Source organism: Siphateles boraxobius, unplaced genomic scaffold (genome assembly GCF_051911475.1).
Source record: "Siphateles boraxobius isolate OS27281-9 unplaced genomic scaffold, OSU_SipBor_1 65, whole genome shotgun sequence".
In the NCBI taxonomy this organism is placed as follows: Eukaryota; Metazoa; Chordata; class Actinopteri; order Cypriniformes; family Leuciscidae; genus Siphateles; species Siphateles boraxobius.
In genome coordinates, this window is record NW_027509192.1 from 18,138,485 (window position 1) to 18,159,355 (window position 20,871).

General features: G+C 38.6%; 1 protein-coding gene across 1 annotated transcript in view; it reads left to right on the forward strand.

Annotated features, from left to right (window-relative positions):
• abtb2b (ankyrin repeat and BTB (POZ) domain containing 2b) overlaps positions 1–20,871 on the forward strand; it is a 59,472-nt gene that overhangs the window by 31,736 nt on the left and 6,865 nt on the right. The window contains exons 2-7 of the mRNA XM_077211293.1: positions 1,674–1,823; positions 6,419–6,629; positions 15,907–16,059; positions 18,823–18,988; positions 19,104–19,193; positions 19,761–19,862. Coding sequence (XP_077067408.1) covers positions 1,674–1,823; positions 6,419–6,629; positions 15,907–16,059; positions 18,823–18,988; positions 19,104–19,193; positions 19,761–19,862 — 872 coding nt within the window. The remainder of the gene's footprint in view (positions 1–1,673; positions 1,824–6,418; positions 6,630–15,906; positions 16,060–18,822; positions 18,989–19,103; positions 19,194–19,760; positions 19,863–20,871) is intronic.

Sequence of the window (20,871 nt, forward strand, 5' to 3'; positions counted from 1 at the left end):
CACTAAGTCCAAAACATCCCAACCAGTCTGGAAATAAAAAGAGGTTGAAGGAGCAAAGCAGATCATTTCATGTTATGTAACCGTAGCAGTTCTTTTTCCGCCACAAGTCATTGCTTTAATAAAGCCATCCTGGTCTTATGCAATAGTTTAACGGGGCAGGTGATCAGTTTAAAGTTTTGAACATGCTGCATTGCTCTGAGAACCTTGAATTGACTCATTTTAGTCAGATTATACTGGGAAAGTCCCACTAACTCACCAACACTGAACCACCAGGTTATTCAAGAAAACAGCACTGTGGACGTAAGAGAAGATGTTTGCAGAGGAAGTGACTGTCGTGGGCTTGTGCAACCTTTGTTATCTTAGACAACACCTTGGAAACAAAAAGACAGTTCTAGTCAGCATTGGCTATCATTCTTGTGATTTCTGGTCAAATGCAGTGAGGTTTATTAGTAATGCTGTTTGGATTTAGTCAAAGTGTTTCACAATCCCAGAATAGAATCTGCTGAAGTTTCCAATTCTTGCATGTGTTAGTGTGTTGCAAGGTAGTAGTTTTCAAGGTTGGGTTATGGATAAAAATGTCACATTTGTTTTTCCTGATCTGTCTTGTGACTGTCGTTTTGAAAGTGGTAAATACTGCAAATGAAAACTGATTTTGTGTAGAATAAGTTTCTATTGCATATGACTCTGAAAAAAAAAAAACACGGCAAGATCCATGTTTTAAAATCCCCCTGTAGTCAATAATTTTATCCCTTAAAACTCATCTTTGATCACCAAAATGATTAAAGTGTTTTTTCCTTGAAAAAAATGTCTTCATGCCTTAAAATAGCTTGAATGTAACTCTACACTCTTGCCTCATTTAGTATATGTGGTTCTATGAATATGCAAATGAGCCCCGCCTCCACTCACTCACTCCAGCTCAGAGATCCACTCGTTGACGATCACTCTGTGACCTAGTTGGTTAGAAGATAGTTTGTGACGTCAGAAACACCAGCGATTTCAAACCGTGTTTTTGAGACTTTCTTTGGTTTTAAGGAGAAAATACTCAGCAATGGTGTTGACTTATGAATTTACACATGTTTTTTCTTAAAGCATATTAAAAACAGCACATGGACATATAAACAACATTAAAAGCTTGATTTTCACCACAGGTGGACTTTACATTTTAATTTAGTTTAATTGTATGCCCACAAACGACAATTTCTTTTATTTACAAGATTTATTTTAGCCGTCACATGAAACTCCAGTGGCCTCATTTATAAAACACGCACAGATATGAACTTAAAGTGTGCGTATGCAAAAATCCTCGCCAACGTTCATATTGATATGAACGGTCTTTAAAGTGGCAGAGATGCACTTTTCCTTGTGGCAGGGTTAGAGTACTGCAGGTATTTGGAAATCTAAGCAGTTCTTGCCACCTTTCTCAGGTAAAGGATTTGGACGTTGACTGCTGCTCTTTTATATGTTAAAGAGTTCTTATCTGGAACGTTTTTTGTGCGTTCACAGATCAAATGTAGGGTGGTTTCTACACAACATTTTATAAATTAAGCACCAGATTACTCAAATTCCCTTATAAATAAATGAGTTTTGCTCGAAAGATTATGCCAAGCACCGCATTTTATATGTCATTTACATTTACAATTTGTCTTGACTGGTTTCCTTTCTTTGTGTTCTAGGTGTTCTATCACTTCCGGCTCATTTCAGTCCGTACACAGATGGATGTCAGACGGGATTGGAGAGCAGAGAGGATGCGTACGCTGAACTGGAGCTGCGGACACTCGAGCAGGCTTTACTGGCTACATGTGTGGGCAGCATCTCAGAACTGAGTGAGTGTCTCGACTTCCTTCCTGTCTGTCTGCCACGTCTGATACTCTTTTATCCGAGTATCCGTTTCTTTCTCTCGTGTTCATTATGAAACATACTGAATCATTTACAACTCAGAAAGGTCACATTTAAGCTTTAGCTTATGAGAAGGTTATACACGCTGGAATCTTTCAGTGTGGAGCTGATTGCAAATGTCATATCCTTAATATCGAATGCAAAAATTATTGTAAATAAATTATGTAAAAATGATTGTATAATTAAAAATATTGTATTCAGTGTTAATAGTCCAAAATAATAGTGCATCAAGAAAAATAAACGGAAAAAGTGCAAATGGACAAAAATATATGATATGCATATAATAATTATATGTATAAAAAAATTGAAATGTCCAACCTAAAATTATTTTTTATATACTTATGCATTTATATGCATGTTATTTTGCAAAAGTGTCTAAACACGTATATAAAGAGATTATGTAAAATATATGTAAAATATCATTGTTATTATATAAATAAAATTATATTCAATTCTAAAAGTATATAAAATAAAAAGTTTGGTTAATGTCTCTGCCTGTCATAGTGCTTGCATTGACACTCAACAGACTCAAGATTGTAGCAAGTATCATAAAGAGTAACAATTGCTTGGTGTTATCCCTGCAAACACAACATGGAAAGGGAGATAAAGCAGACACTGTTTATCTTTCTGGCACGGTTAGCCTATTATTTTATGCTCTAGATAAACACCACCATGTTGTTCCCAAAGAACAGGCATGTTTGCTTTCTAAACAGAAAGTTCTGTGACGGAAATAAATAAAAAACAGACAAAAAGAGGCTGGAAGTCAACTGAAAGTCTTGTGTATCTGTTATTTCTGATAATTCCTGTAGGATGTTATGGCGTTAATAGATACTCCTATAATGATTCAAAGATGATGAAACGCTTTACCAGTCTCTCCTCTGACTACATGATGACTGACTCATCTGCACTGAGACGAAGCATGTCTGTCTCAACACGGTTCCCTTGATAAAAGCAACATCTGGTCTGGGGTTTATTGTTTGCTCTGGATTTTATACAAGTGGAAAGCTGAACAAATGTAAAGTACAAAGATTACAGTACCTTATTCAGCGGAGTCTGACTGTTGGTTCATTGTGCAGTGTTTCGGTTCCCTCCTCACACAAGTTTACATTTGAAAATGGGATATTTCCCCTGCAGTTGAAGGAGGTCTTTGTTGGCATGGGCTGTCTTTCTCTGAGCTGTTTTACCTGTGTTTACCCATCATGCCACAGGCACAGAGGTGGCAGGGTTGGCGTTTTTCCTTTGGAAGGCACGGATTTCCTCCGGCAAAAGCCGAACACTTTGCTGCTTGTCTCCCACAGCACAAGGGCACGTTCATGCAGACCAAGCGTTCGGTTGGACATTAGCAATCGCACACAAACTCTATGAATTCAGTGAGAGCTCTCTTTGTGCACGCCTGTGAGGTTGGCACCTCCCCGCCAGCTCGCGTGTAGGTTTGATCCAGCTGTACCCAGGAGATGCGCTGGACAGTGGGGCATCTGTACGTCTTCAGCTGCCCTGGAACCCTTGACACACATGGCGCTTCTACACAACTGAAAATGGTGGATTTGGCCCATAAAACCAATCTGGGTTTGTGAAAAATTTGCTGTTGTTTGTAGCCTTTTCAGTTGGATTTTGGTGGAGTGGTTGAAAGGGAAGAACCGTAACACCCTGATATACTTCAAGCTAAATCAAAGAATGGACTGATGTGATGAATTTGTAAAGGGGACATAGCATGAAAATCTGTTTTAGTGCTAATCGTCCGCATCTAGCAACCCGGAAAACGTGAAAAGTGACAACCCAGTAACTTCATTTTGGTAAGCCTTTCTCTGCAAGCATGTCAAAAAATAAGCCGATTAGATTTCGCTCCCCTTCTGACGTAGGAAGGGAATCTTATTATAATATTACCGCCCCTTAATCTGCACGTTCCCACCCACGGCGCCTCCATTTGGTTTTCTCAAGGGACAACAGTGTAACCAGTTCTAACGCAATGGCAAAACTTCGAGCAAAGCATGCAAACTGTTCTGCCGTTGCTGCACAGATGAGCACAAAACACTATTTGACCAAAGAAATGTCACAGCTGTTTCATAAAGACCTCAGGGAACTGTGTCACCTTGTGTGAAAGTCAAACATGACGGGACATGCAAGTTGATGAGATGAAACTCCACAACAACTACATAATGTATCCTTAACCATTCAGAAACGTCCAGGTGCGTCTAAAAGTTTAACCTCTTCCTGAGATTCTCCGTAAGGCTGCACTCCCTGACATTCTGGATGAGTGAGATTCACGTGTTTTGTTATTGCCGGAGTATCCGAAGCTCGTGTAAAGGATCAGCCCTATTCTGAGGCGGAGCAGCAGTTCATTTGGATTTAAAGGGACACACAAAAAAACAATCTCTAAAAAATAAATGATCTGAGGGGTATTTTGAGCTGAAATTTTACATAAATCTATGGTTTCCCCAGAATTTGTCTATTACATCTTGTGAAAAGGGTCACAATATGTCAACTTTAAACAAAATCAGGCCTAAACGAAGTTTATTTAGAGTTTGTTTCCGAAGCTGGAAACAGATTGCCAAAGCAAACGTTACGGAAAAGGTTGCCTCGGCTGATAAACACCTTTGAACCTCCATTGGTCCATGGTGATGATGTAATAGGTGTGGCTCTGAGGCTCCACCCTCTTTGACATGGAAATCTTCTCTGGTTCATTTCTTCTGTTCAGTTGGTTGAGATACGATGCGAGTAGAAACACTAGTGTAATTTTTGTTGTGTGTTTGTTGCATTATTGAGAGGAAAGTCTGCGGTTAGTCTGTGTCAGGATGTTCGCTAACAGTATACCAGTGCTTAAGTTTTTCAAACTGATTACCGCTAAGCGAACGACAAAAGTATCTTTTCTATATCAGGGCCTTTACATTGCAACAAGTATTACCACGAGCTTTGAGGATGTTGTATTTATATCCCCAGTCCAATCGCACTGATCTCAGCCTTCAGGGCAGGCATTAGTAGCAAAGCCCCAAACGTCATAGTTTCATAAATACTCTTAAGACACTTTGCAGGGCCTGGCAGAACACAATAGGGCCCCTATTGCTACAAATTGGGCATCTTTCAGATAATAACAGAGGAATCTTCCTACTCACAAACCACTCTGTGGTTTGAAAATTAACCCAAGGGGTGATTACCACAAATGAATTCTACATGTTCCCACAAATGGAGTGACCAGCCCACTACTTTGCTTCTCAAATTAGCGTAGACATGCATTGAATGATATCTGTGCGTCCATATGTAGTTTAGTTAGTAATAGAACTGTTTCCTACCAAATGTTGAGAATTAAATTTGTATCGGACTCATGGTACAGTAGATGGTACAACAGTAGGCTATTCTTATTTAGTGGAACTGTGAGATCCATAAAGGGAAGAAACAGAAGGTGAGTGTTTCATCACCTGAGAGACGTGCAATTTCTCTCTCACATTCACAGATCTATGAAGGACAACTTGTGCTGGCTTTTGGTTTCAATAAGTGTCCAATGGCTCGTTAGTTTCTGCTTGAGCTTTGCTGATAATTTGATATCTGGGTCAATGACAAAGAAGAAAAAGGAAAGCAAAAATATTTTTTACAGTACTTTTTTTATTCATGTTAGTTTTAGTGGTTTTGAAAAAATGTTTTTATTTAATTTATTTAATTATTCTAAATCATTTGATCTGTTCTGATTCATTCTTATCCATTATATTATCATTACAATTATTGTATCCATTATTATTATATTTGTGTGTATTGGTGCAAGCATTCATAATTGTATCTCAACTTGATTTTTAGCTTAATAGGTTGAAGCAAATGCATTGTCTTTTTTTCCTTTTTGTGAAAAGCATCAATACAAAGAGTTAAGCCAAAAATATATATTTTAAGATAAAAAGTATTTTTGATTTATTGTATATTAATAATTCATAGATATAATTGTTTCTGGAAGGTTGTACCATGTGACATTTTACAACCTGAACTAACCTGGTCCACATGTTGTAAAAAGTCAATGAATGAACAAATGAATTTATTTGTGTTTTATTATAAATACATTTTCTTTTTCTTCATGTTGGTTGCACCACATGACTTGGAATTGTGTAATGAGTTAACAAAATGTATCATTGCTCAAACAATAATGCTAATACTGCTAAAAACAATACTATAGTGCCAGACTATAGTTTTTCTTTTTTTATATAATTTCATTCTATTACTAAGGATTTTTCTTCATTATGTTCCACAAAGCCCAGAAAAGTAGTAAAGACATCATTAAAATTGTCCATGTCACTACAGAGGTTCAACATTAATGATAATGTACTTTTTGTGTGCATAAAAACAAAACAAAATAAGGACCTCACAATTAAATATTTCACCTTATGCTCACCAAAAAATAGATAATTAATAACAAACAAAAACATAGGCGAGGTGTATTCAAGTCAGTGTAATGTGCACAGAGCATTTTTTAATTAAATGAAATGAACCTTTATTAGCCTGCTCTGAAGTGTCTGATTGGTCCATTGTTTGTCGTCATCATCAGGTGACCTGGTGTCCCGGGCTATGCACCATATGCAGCGCCTCAGTTCAGTCCGGCACGGGCTCAGTCCGGCTCGTCATGCCCGCCAGCAGCAGCAAGTGTCCTGGTCCCCGGACGCCCTCCACACGCTCTACTACTTCCTCCGATGCCCTCAGATGGAGTCCATGGAGAACCCCAACCTGGATCCGCCCAGGATGGCCCTGAGCAAAGAAAGGTGAGCCTCATTATTATTCCCCTCCCATTAATCTAGTCTCCAATTCACACAATGGGCGTTGAGCTAATTAACACCCCAAACCCCTAATGTCCCATTGATATGTAAGTAAGCTCTGTGAAATCCAACAGCCTGAAGGAACTTTAAAGCTGTTAATGATATAGTAGAAATGTGAGGAGCTCCTCAAAACCCTTTTCCAGCTGCTGTTTCCTAAACGTTCGTTATATTTTGTTCTTAAAGAGAGGTTTGTTTAAAGACTGGGTCATTAGCTTGTCTGTCATTCTACAAGGATCTCCTCAGGATATTACCTGCTTGCTAAAGGTAAATAAGAAGGTTTATGTTATGCAGGATTCAGTTACATGTGTACTGTATTAGCTCTCCACGGAGGTACTCTTGGAAGGACGCCTGTTTGTAGGATACAAAAAATGTCGAGGAAGCAACTTGCCAAACTAAAAGCTTCTAACAATTTGAGGCAGTCAAACGACAGTAGCTAGCTTTTTGAAAAGTAGCTAGCTACACTAGCTAGAAGCTACTAACAAAAAACAGCTACACAGAAGCCATTTAAGTCACTCAATGGGATAAATATTAGAGATGTAGCTACTATATAACTACACAACATAACTATACAACTACACAACACATATCAAAAACATCTGAGTGACTTTTACTCTACTGATAGCATTGATACTGTTTATATAGCAAAAAAGAAAGCTTAAGCTTATATTATTGATGTTTATCTTTGACATGTAATTTGCAAATATTGAAAACAAGTGTGTGTTTAAATGCAACACTTTTCGGAAACTGTACCAAAATCAGCTCAAAAATTACCTATTTAATAAAAAAATGGGTGACACAGGTAGGCTACAACAATTTCTGGAAGCTTTACACCGCATCCAAAAACAAAGTAAATCCAGTACGTCGTTGATGGGCTGAGATGTTTGTTTCTTTGATGTTTGTTGTTGAACGCCAAAGCACAGTTGTCCACGTGTTGCGATTTGTGTGTATACGTATGTTTGCAATTACTCAGGTTGTATGTTTTTTAAGTAAAGGGCAAATCTTGATATTGGCTACAGCTGGATCACTTGTGTAAGACCTTCAGCTAACAAACTTAAGTGGAAAACAACAAAGGAGCCTTACTGCCAACTCCAGGACTCCAATCATGAATCTTCCTTAATGTTTGAGCCAGAAAAGATTTCTGTGTGTTTGGTAGAAAGGCAAAATGGGATACAGGTGGTGCTTCACTCCTGGCAGTCATTACGGTAAAGGGCTCAATTGTTATTTAAGGTCTCCTCTCTGCACCTTCCATTGAAAAGTCTTTAAAACCTTTGCTTGAAATGAAACCACAATGGCACACAGACGTACTGTGTGGTCCTGACAGGGCCTGTAAACCGAAAGGGGGCGTTGCAGATCCAGGGAAGTCTGGTTATGTGAGCTAGAGGTTTGTAATGGGAAGTGTTGATTTATGATGTCTGAGGACAGGCTCTTATGGAGTGGGTGGAGAGAGAGAGGGAAAGGGTCAGAAAGGTGAATGGGAGTGCTGGGGTGCAAGTGGTCGCACATTAAGGAGTCATTGTAAGATGAGAGGGGTGGAAGGTACGCTGACCCCAAATCAGGACAGAGAAGACAAGACATATCCATACATACCAGCTAATTGGAGCATAGAAGTACCATCACCAATGAGTACTAAGATGAAGTTTCTAAAATGAAGTTTAAACTGTGCATAATTATTATGCAAGTTGATATTCTGATCATATTTTTTTTCCAAGCACATTTTAGCATTTCCAAAACTACACCTTAATCTTAATAACTACTATTAATTTTGTATTTAATCATTTATAAGTGATATATAATTGTTAAGGAAGGCTGGAAGTGAAGAATCCTTATATTCAGGTGTGTATAATTATTAATGAAGTTTTCTTTTACAAGTAAAATGGGCCTAAAAAAAGATATTTAACCCGCACTGAAAAGTCAAAAATTACTGCTCATGAGAAGGATGCAATATTAATACAATATTAGAAATTGCTAAATTAAGACATGACCAATGGACAGCAAAACGCTCTTTGGTTCAGCAGGGTCATACAAAAATAGACCAAGAAGAAAAGACACATTAACTGCAAAAAAAAAAAAAAAACTTGGAATTGAGGTGGAAAATTAGGAGTGAAACCACCACGGCGCCACCATTTTCCAGAACTGCAATCTACCTGCAGTCTCCAGGTGTCAGGATCTCAGAGACTTCCTGTGGGAAAGAATCCTGAAATATGACCCACACTTAAGAAGAATCACAAGCTGAAGATTTCACTGGATGTTTCACTTCATAGAGATCAATGGCATTGATTCAGTGCATTGAACAGCGCTGACTCATGGGAAATCCCCTCAAACGTTGGAAAGATACTACGACAAAGTTATTGCTATTATCTTCTGACAACTGATGGCAAACTGAGAAAACGCTGTTTTTTTCACACAAATATATGACTTTACCTGAAGAAGAACAGACGTAGGGTGTGTGTGTGTGTGTGTGTGTGTGTGTGTGTGTGTGTGTGTGTGTGTGTGTGTGTGTGTGTGTGTGTGTGTGTGTGTGTGTGTGTGTGTGTGTGTGTGTGTGTGTGCCTGAGCCCCGCCTCCTCCTCAGACACAGTTAGAAAGCATAGAGTTTAAATATCGTTTTCATTTATTATTTCTTATCTCACCTTGTGAAGGTGAAAAAAAAAATATATATATATAATAATCATGTTTGCTGTTAGTCTGACACGTCTAGTACTAAATTCTCACAAGTATATATTTTTACACAGTTTTGTGTAGATTAGTTACATATGGGAGTGAATACAAATTACATGATGAAAACTGTATAATCTATTACATTAATAATTTTAGGGAATATAATCGGATTACTTTTAGATTACTTTTGAACAGGATAATCTTGTACTATAGTAATATGAAAAAAATATATAGAGAAAAAATAATTTGTTCAAAGTGCATTAAACAGGATTTCCCAAACTGGGGTTTGTGAAGGAACTGCTGGGGGTTCATAAGTGGATGAAAAGCTAATAATTAATTACACCATAAAAAAATGTAACTGTAGTCTGTTTATTTATAAATACTACTACTACTACTAATAATAATAATATATTTATTATCTCACCTATACTGAAAGAAGTGAGCCAAACAAATAAAAAATCATGCTGGACCTGCCAAACATATCTTGATACTGCATTAGAAAATCACTGGTGTGATTTAGTAATATCTACCCATAATATCTACCCCCAGCAGTGAGGAAACGATAAGCAATAATTAAAGAAAAACAGAAAAGGCAGTAATTTAGAATGACCGGTATAGCACTAATTAAACAATAACATGTTGTTATTTCTTAAAGCGAGGCCTCGCTCAGAATCAACCGATGTATAAAAGACTCTTTATCAAAATCTCAATGGTGGGCTATACAGTATACTATTTACACATGATTTAAGAATTCAAACAAATATACAAAATAACGCTCCCATTTAAAGTGATGCTGGGATTAATCATCATCCGCTGCCAAAACCGCTAGAAATTCCTGGCTTGAAAACCACAGCGTTTAATATGCAGTGGCCATGGAGTTGCCTGCCAGACGCTAGTGTTTGTATATGACTCAGAGAAATAATCCAGCGTTATATACGTTTAAAGCGAGGGAAACAGCCGTGTGGTCTCAGTAGTGAACTCTTAATCACTGTTACATCTCTGCTGTAATCTAGTCACGTTAGAGGCCTTAACACATGTGTAAATGTCTGTGTGTGCTAGTCCGCCAAATTAGCCCAAAGCGCTATAAGGTTTCCACAAGCCCTGATTAGCCAAGCTTTGATGTAGGCTGAAACTAAGCTCGGGTTTCATGTCGAAGGCCACGGGTTGAACTTGAGCCCTTGATTCAGAAGTACGGGTCATTGTTGAAAGCGTGACCCAGGGGCCAAACTGAACAAGAGATGAAGGGAGGCACAACGACTTTTGCTTTTCACTAGCATAACGCTCTGACAACAGAACAAAGCAGAGTTGTAAAAATGTTGAGGAGCTTAAATTTCAAGCTGGTTTTGTTTTTCATTCGAGAGCAGGTTAGAGGAGTGGACTATCATCAGTAAGTTTACGTTCATGTGTGTGGCCAGTAGTTGTAACCTAGCTTGCTAACAGAGTTATAATTAAATTTTGTTTGTTGGTCGAAAAGCTGTGAGGACTCAATAATTCTATTTAGCAATGGAAAAGTGTGTACCAAGTGTGTATCTAGATTTGAATGTTGTTCTTAAAGCTTTTAATGCTGTTGGAAGCAGCAGCCAGAAGCACCAAGCCCATTCAAACTAATGGTTCCTCCATTTTTTGAAAAAAAGAGAGAAAAAAGTGGATTTTAAAATGCAACTTGAGGAAAAAAAATAGAAAATAAAGAAACAATAAAATAGACAATTATATATATATATATATATATATATATATATATATATATATATATATTTTTTTTTTTTTTTTTTTTTTTTTAAACCTGGGGCCCCATGAAATAAATAAATACAAAAAAATAAAGAGAACTGGATTTTAAATTTAACTTTAAAAAATGTTATATTTGATAATTATGCTTTTTTTAAGCAATGCTCTTGGTGGTTGGTTCCTATCCAATACACATTCAGATAGTTATATGAAGTATATGAAAAAATCCCCATTAACTTGTCCTGTCGCAGACTTGTTTAGTGCACTGACTAATGTCTTTTTTTAAACACACACACACACACACACACACACACACACACACACACACACACACACACACACACACACACACACACACACACACACACAGTCAAATCGTTGTCTGCTCTCACGGATATACACCATCCACCCCCTCTTTTGAGCGACCAAAGTAAACACACTTTGCTGGCTGCAATCTATTCGTCTTGACAGTGGTTTTAAGAGCTTTGGCACTTAGAAAATTCCCTTGATCAATACAGTAGGCAACCAAAATGCTCTTCTAAACTATTTTAGGGAAAGTGTGTGGTTATTAAGTGTGTTTCTTTTCGCTTCTTCCCTCACTTTCCCATGAAGATCTTTCCTTGAATTAAGGTTTTACCACAAGTCAAACAAATGTTACTTAACCTCATTTTTTTTGGTCTGTAAGCGTTACACAGCTTGTTGCTTGCAATACACTGCTTTTTTTGTACAGACAGGCAGATAAAATCTGATTTTTGGCATGTCCTGCCCAAATCTGTTGCTTTGTAGCTTCCAGTTTTCCTCTCCAATTATCACTACAGCAACCAATGTAAATATAAAAACTAGAAATATTATATATTTAAGTATGTAAAAAACAAATATTTGGCCAACAAATTGCAACTATAATGCCATGTTGGCCATTTTAACACATGTCTTGTGGGGGTAAGAACCTCAGTACTCAAGGGGGCGATAGAGTTCCCTTCGAAACGTTTATGTCATTTCGGCAGACATGTTATTTTCAAGATGCTAGCTATAAACATGTCAACTTTAACCCTGTAGAGGACACTGATGTGGCAACACTGAATGCCATGCGAACTGAACAAACCTAATCACCTGCACAACAACTGACAAAAAAAAATATTTGATTCTGTGTCTTTTTGTATCTTCCCTCAATATTTAAATTTAGCCTCTCTAAATTTAGCTTTGTCTTCAGAAGTTTCGCACTTTAAAGCTGACTTTAGAATTTGAATTGTCTTTTCTTTTGAACCAAAATGGCTCCCATCAAGTTGTCATCTCCAAAGTTGATCTGTTTGTTGTGGTTGAGCGCGTCTGTAGGTCTCAGGAGATCGGCTTCTCTGTTGCGCATATCTTGTGTGCTTAATGAGCTTCACGCTCCTCTCAGTACGTCTCATTTGCATGTCCTGCCGGGCTGACAGACTCTCGGCGGGACGACTTGTTTTTTGTTTGTTTGACGTCATTGTGTTCCTGCTGTGCATCGAGCGCTCGGGGGACAAACTTTTACATTGATATCCTCTCTGAATCCGATGGACGGCTGCGGAGACGTTACCAAACACCGGCTGGAGGTTCCTCAGACTCTAGGCTTTACTTAGAAAAAGATTAGATTAGGATTCGGGGAGGGGATGCTGGACCTGGATCATCACTGTTGATGATTCTTCATGGTTCAGGCTGACTTGGATGCTAAATAAAACAAACTGATGGTGGTACACAGTACAGGCTGTTCTAGGTGTGAGTGCGCACATTTAGGGTTTTTCACTTCAGTCCCCTTTAAAAGTCCCCCTGTAGTCAATAATTGTATCCCTTAAAACTCATCTCTGATAAACAAAATTACATATTTAAATGCTTTTTCCTAAAAAAAAAAAAATTCTTCATGCCTTAAAATAGCTTGAATGTAATTCTACACCCTTGCATTATTTCGTATATGCAATTCTATGAATATGCAAATGAGCCCCGCCTCCACTCACTCACACCAGCTCAGAGATCCACTCATTGACGATCACACGTTGATCTGATTGGTTACAAGGTAGTTTGTGACGTCAGAAACACCAGCGATTTCAAACCAGGAATTTTGAGACTGTCCTTGGTTCACTGCAGTTTTAAGGAGAAAATACTCAGCAATGGTGTTGACTTATGAATTTGCTCATAGTTTGTCTTAAAGCATATTAAGAACAACACATTGACATATTAACAGTATTAAAAGCTGGATTTTCACACAGGGGGACTTTAAAGAACCACATGTTTTTCATTCACACTATTGCTTTTTAGAACCCAAAACATTTAAATATTGGATGATAATGATTCAATTCAATTCAAATTTATTTGTATAGCGCTTTTCACAATACATATTGTTTCAAAGCAGCTTTACAGAAAGTGTATTTCAGAAATGTACATAGAAAAAATACAGTTAGTTAATCATGTAGTAATTTAGGGCATAACATATCGCCGGCGTTGAGTCGTCTCTTCACAGGCGTCGAGTCGTCTCTTCACAGGCGTTTAGTCATCTCATCGCAGGCGTTTAGTCATCTCATCGCAGGCGTTGGGGCATCTGAAGTCTCCGTGAGAGGCTGGATACAAACTGGAGCTGACGAACGCTATTTACCCCGGGACTAGCGTCCCGAGATAACAGCAGAAGAGCAGATGGGAGATAAGAGCAGATGAAAGATAATGATAATGATTATAAATTGAATATTAGTATATTATGATGCCTGATTTCACATGTTCCTGGAACAAATTCCAATCAACCAATTAGATTTTAGGGACAAATTTAGGCTTTAAACCAGGGTTAGGTGCTTCTAGATCAGTGATATTCAGCTGTCATTTCCCTCTGATTTTAGGGATAAGTTATGGGCAGGGTTAGGTTTAGGAATATGGTTAGGATTATAATTTCGGACAGGAATGTTGTTCCTGGATCAACAAAATGTTGGCTCAGGAACGCGTCTAACTCAGCAAAATCAGGACGTGCTGCCAAAGACGTTCAGATTTTTAGAACCCAAAACACTTAAATATTGTATAATGATGATGATTTATCAATAATAATAATAAATTGATTATTAGATTATACTATATTTTTACTTATTCATTTCTTTATTTTTGAAGGAACAAGACAGTCTTTTTAAATCTTCCAGTCTTCATTTTCAAAGGTTGAGACTCAGAAGAATGATTGCGTAATATAGTCTTGATCTGGGTCCAGTAAACAGCCCATATCTGTCCTCATGTGAAGTTTTTATTAAGAAGCTCACACACACACACACACAAACAACACATTCATGTCTGCAGGGAGATGCAATGAGCTGCTAAAAACAGGAGGACTTCAGCAGCTGTATCTTATTCTCAGCGTGAATTCTTTGATATGACAGTCTGCTGAAAGACACGGGCCGTCCCGCTGAAAGATGTGCTTTCTCATTGCACAAGCTCTTCTTTAGAAACACTAGCAGATTTAGTGCGCTGTGGCCCAACTTGTTTTACATAACTGACTTGTCACACACACACGCTCACGCGCTCCCGCACACACGCATGCACACACACACACACACACACACACACACACACACACACACACACACACACACACACACACACACACACACACACACACACACACACACACACACACACACACACACACACACACACACACTAAATCTAAATGAGGACATGCTATAGACAAAAATGTATATATATAAAACAATATAATATATTACAACAGATTTATTCTAATCCACAAGATTTTATTTTTCCTTCTTAAATTTTTTCCTTCTTAAATGAGGTTTTGGCAGATTTAGTTCACTTTTGAGGATAAATCTGGATATTTTTTTTTTTCAATTAAGGGGAATTGTTACTATTTTATATTGTAAAAATAAAACACATTTTAAATACCAGATCTAAAATCAATTAATGTCTGTCTATCATCAAGAGCAAACAAAAGACCGTTTTAGTTGCTTACAACTCAGGCTGCTCGATTTTGGAAAAAACTCACATTGCAATATTTGTTTCTGCAATATACGTATATTGCGATATGAAAACAGTTTCACCAGATGAATAGTTCTATGTGAAAATAATTAATCATTGAATGATTGAGGTGATTCCAAAAAGGGGGTGAATCTGCATATAAAATAATAAACAAATTGCATGCATAGATAAATAAAATACAACAAAGATACAAATGAAATAAACAGTGCTTTATGTTTTTCAGGGAAGTCTACACAGTATTCAGCTACGGAAATGTAATAGAATGTAAAATAACACTGCTTAATCTTCACTGAATAAATTAAATTTAATTAATCTTTGTTAAAGCTTAAAAAGTGATTTTAGTTAGTACATTAATGACACATTCAGCAGCAGTTTTATTAGGCTGCCGTCACTTTAAGACCGAATGCACTGATCCAATATAATTATACGCATCAATTTTCTTTCTCAATTGTGTACGTTCACATACTGTAAGCCATACGCGACTGTGTTTACGAGAATACTCACCGAGACGGGCATTTTGACTTAATTTTGCTTGTGTGTCCGTTCAAGCACAAGAGAACTGAATCGATGCTCTGTGTGTGAATGTGCACAGAAGGCGGCGTGTGAGTTATGAATCGAGTTCTCTTTCGCTTGAATGTTTAAACTGACAGACATAAAATGTGCAAATGAAAAACTTTCACTCTATGATGGTTAAACATGTTGTAATTAATCCAAGAATCATGCGTTTCGAACCGTGGTGCCTTTTTCCGAACGAATCGCGTATCAACTCTGTTGTTATTAATATTGCAGCCATTTTTCAACCAAAGTGTTGGAAAAAAAACTTAAGTACATGTTGTTTTTTTCCTGCATTCCCCAGGCCGTTCCTCCTCCTCCCCCCGCTGATGGAGTGGATGCGTGTGGCCATCGTTCACGCCGAGCATCGCCGCAGCTTATTGGTGGACAGCGATGATGTCAGACAGACAGCACGGCTCCTCCTGCCTGGGTTAGACTGCGAGCCCAGACTGCTAAAGTAAGACTTTCATATCATAAAACATCCTGACTGACAATGAGTGAAGAAAATCTTAGACTTAAAGGGAGGAACATCATCTAAATCTACAGACCAGAATAACATAGAGACACAGAGGGTGAGCTCTTTTGATAATCAGCTAAAACTCCCTAGAAGCCAACCCATAACATTACACGAAAAACACCCAAAACACCTTAGCAACCATAAAGCAACACCCTAGCAACATTCAGAATACCCTAGATACAGTAAAGCAAGGGGCATCAAATTTCCTGCTGATTTAAAAGGTTCTCAAGTTGTGGTGACCTTGTTTTCCAAGTATACTTTTTATTGCATTTAACAAATGTTTTTATCACAATCTTGTGTGACTAATTAAATCTGTTTTAAAATGTCAACTGACTTTTAAACTGAAAAAAAAAAACCTCACAGTCAGGCACTTAAAGTGTGGCAGAGCTGAAGGTATCAGACATGATCTCATGCTGACTCCTTATATGTGACTTGACTGTATTAACACATTGGCAGAGAGCGGCTGTACAGCCTCAGATTTATACTGATCCTCATGCTGATGTCAAGGCCTATTCTTAATGATTTGAAAACACTTGAGGAAAATACAGCACTCCACCCATAAAAGCATGTAATGACACTATCCATTTCCCCACTCACTCTCTCTCTCATCCACTCACTCACTCACTCACTCACTCACTCTCTCATCCACTCACTCACTCACTCACTCACTCACTCACTCACTCACTCTCTCACTCACTCTCTCATCCACTCACTCACTCACTCTCTCATCCACTCACTCACTCACTCACTCACTCACTCACTCTCTCATCCACTCACTCACTCTCTCATCCACTCACTCACTCACTCACTCTCTCACTCACTCGCTCATCCACTCACTCACTCACTCTCTCATCCACTCACTCACTCACTCACTATCTCATCCACTCACTCACTCACTCTCTCATCCACTCACTCACTCACTCACTCACTCACTCACTCTCTCATCCACTCACTCACTCACTATCTCATCCACTCACTCACTCATCCACTCACTCACTCATCCACTCACTCACTCACTCTCTCATCCACTCACTCACTCACTCTCTCATCCACTCACTCACTCACTCTCTCATCCACTCACTCACTCACTCACTCACTCGATCACTCACTCACTCACTCACTATCTCATCCACTCACTCACTCATCCACTCACTCACTCACGCACTCTCTCATCCACTCACTCTCTCATCCACTCACTCTCTCATCCACTCACTCACTTACTATCTCACTCACTCACTCTCTCATCCACTCACTCACTCTCTCATCCACTCACTCACTCACTCACTCACTCACTCACTCACTCTCTCATCCACTCACTCACTCACTCACTATATCACTCACTCACTCACTCACTCTCTCATCCACTCACTCACTCTCTCATCCACTCACTCACTCACTCACTCACTCACTCACTCACTCACTCACTCACTCACTCTCTCATCCACTCACTCACTCACTCACTCACTCTCTCATCCACTCACTCACTCACTCACTCACTATCTCATCCACTCACTCACTCACTCACTCTCTCATCCACTCACTCACTCTCTCATCCACTCACTCACTCTCTCATCCATCCACTCACTCACTCACTCACTCTCTCATCTACTCACTCACTCTCTCATCCACTCACTCACTCATCCACTCTCTCATCCATCCACTCACTCACTCACTCACTCTCTCATCTACTCACTCACTCTCTCATCCACTCACTCACTCATCCACTCATTCACTCTCATCCACTCACTCCCTCTCTCATCCACTTACTCACTAGCTCTTGCTCATCAACTCACTTAATCTCTCATCCACTCACTCTCTCATCCACTCACTCACTCATCCACTTACTCACTCTCTCATCCACTTACTCACTAGCTCTTGCTCATCAACTCACTTAATCTCTCATCCACTCACTCACTCATCCACTCACTCACTCATCCACTTACTCACTAGCTCTTGCTCATCAACTCACTTAATTTCTCATCCACTCACTCTCTCATCCACTCACTCACTCATCCACTCACTCACTCTCTCATCCACTCACTCACTCTCTCATCCACTCACTTACTCTCCCATCCACTCACTTACTCACTCACTCTCTCCCACTCACTCACTCTTATCCACTCACTCATTCACTCTCTCATCCACTCACTCTCATCCACTCTCTCATCCACTCACTCTCATCCACTCACTTACTCTCTCATACACTCACTCATTCTCCCACTCACTCTCTCATCCACTCACTCACTCTCATCCACTCACTCTCTCTCTCTCATCCACTCACTTACTCTCTCTCTCATCCACTCACTTACTCTCTCATCCACTCACTCACTCACTCACTTACTCTCTCATCCACTCACTCACTCTCTCCCACTCACTCACTCACTTACTCTCTCACCCACTCACTCACTCACTCACTCACTTACTCTCTCATCCACTCACTCACTCACTCACTCACTCACTCACTTACTCTCTCATCCACTCACTCACTCACTCACTCACTCACTTACTCTCTCACCCACTCACTCACTCACTCACTCACTCACTTACTCTCTCATCCACTCACTCACTCTCTCCCACTCACTTACTCTCTCATCCACTCACTCACTCATTCATTCTACTAACTCACTCACTGTCATTGTCATTCACTTACTCACCCACTGTCCTCCTCGTTTATGCGTGTTGTCTAACTTCTGTCTTCTGTAGGCCGGAGTGCTGTTTCAGTTCCTTCAGGCGTCTGGATGCCAGAGCCGCCACAGATAAGTTCCAGCTGGACCTGGGCTTCCGCATGCTCAACTGTGGCCGCACTGATCTGATCAGCCAGGCCATCGAGCTGCTGGGGCCAGATGGTGTCAATAGCATGGATGACCAGGTAACGTAAGACAGAACACCACCAGCAACTGAGACCAAACTATACATTATTCTGTTACACGGATATGATGTTGTGAATCCAGATGTCCAACTCTGCTCTCTCTGCACCTGTGCAGGGTATGACACCGCTGATGTACGCCTGCTCAGCTGGAGACGAAGCTTTAGTCCAGATGCTGATTGACGCTGGAGCCAATCTGGATGTGGCGGTATGTACCACCAGTTGCTATATTAGTCTCTTTTTTGGGTGTTAAGGCCTGTTTATACCAAGTTAAATGGGATTAAATGTCAATAAAATATTTACAAAAAAAAGAGCAAAACTGATGCCAAATTTTAAGCATTCTTTGAAAAAGAAAAAAGTTATTTGAATAAATTTTTCACAAGTAAACATTTTTCAAGAGATCAACCAAGTCTATGGACAAAATGTTTTACAATTTTAAAATCTTTTAATCTTTCAAAAATGTTTTGATAACCTGTTGTGATGTAGATATATTTATAAAAACACTAGAAAAAATATCCATAAATCTATGAAAATAAAAAATACCTTGTAATATAGGGGAAAATAACCTTACTTGAATCAATCGTTTTGCATTCAACCACAAATTCTCAAAAAAATTGGACAAGGCAGCTGAACAATTAATAATTATAATAATAAGAAAAAGCTAGCCTAAGATTGATAATTTGTCGGATTGATGTTTATTGTAATGTAGTAAATGCTTTTAGTGAAGAAATGGAAAACATCCCTTTATGAAATCTGACAGTCTTTTTGTGTTCAGGTACCCGTTTGCTCTCCCAAACACCCTTCAGTGTACCCAGACAGCCGCCACTGGGTGGCGCTCACGTTCGCTGTGTTACATGGACATATATCAGTAGTTCAGGTAAAGAGCTGCTTGTTTTTTTTTTTGCTTAAACCAGTCAAGTGCAAACCCCACAGCTGCTTCTAAAGATTTCATTGGTCATCCTAGTCACAACACTGAAACAAATACTAACCCTAACCTTAGTATAGCACTGACGCGAATAGATCCCTCCATATTTCTGACTGAAGTCTTCTTTACAAGTAATATTTCATTGGTCACATGAACGAGTTGTTTGGCTTCGGGCCAGGTTTGCACTTAGTGTGTGAAAACATCATTGTTTTACTTCTTTCTTTCTTTTTTTGCACAATTGGTTCTGTACCATGAAGATATGATAGTACTGACATCCATGTATGTCTTACAAAGAAGTATACTTCAAGTTAATTGAATATTTCAAGTTAATTGATTTTAGTAGGCTATACTTGCTACATAAATTAATATTCAATGTACTAGTAATATACTTTTCAAGTGTACTATTTCAATACATATTGGAACTAAACTGGCCCATTTCTTAGTTTATAAAAGTATGCTTTAAGTGTAATTTAAGAGTAACAGTGGTAAACTTGTACACAACTAGTTAACATCAAAGTTTTCTTTTTTACTGCATCTATACTGTGAAGTATACTGCAAGTGAACTTATAGCTGTACTGTTATTTTACTAGTTATAGGCCTGGTTTCACAAACAGTGCTTAGATTAAGCCAGTATTAGGCCTTAGTTCAATTAGGATTATTTAAGTTTTATAAACATGCCTTGAAAAAATAAACATTATTGATGTGCATATTTTAGGATATGTCTGTGCAAGTTGATTTAAGTTAAAACAGCTCATACATGCTGGGACTAGACAACACTGTCTGTGAAACCGGAGGATAGACTTCAGTTATTGAAAGTACAAGTATACTCTCAGTAAACAAATTTGAATAGTTTATATACTCTAAGTACACTTAAAATGTGTCTTAAAGTGAACTTAACATTATGCTTATAGCACTATAAGTATACTACACGGTTTCTAAATTTGTGTTAATTGTAAATAGA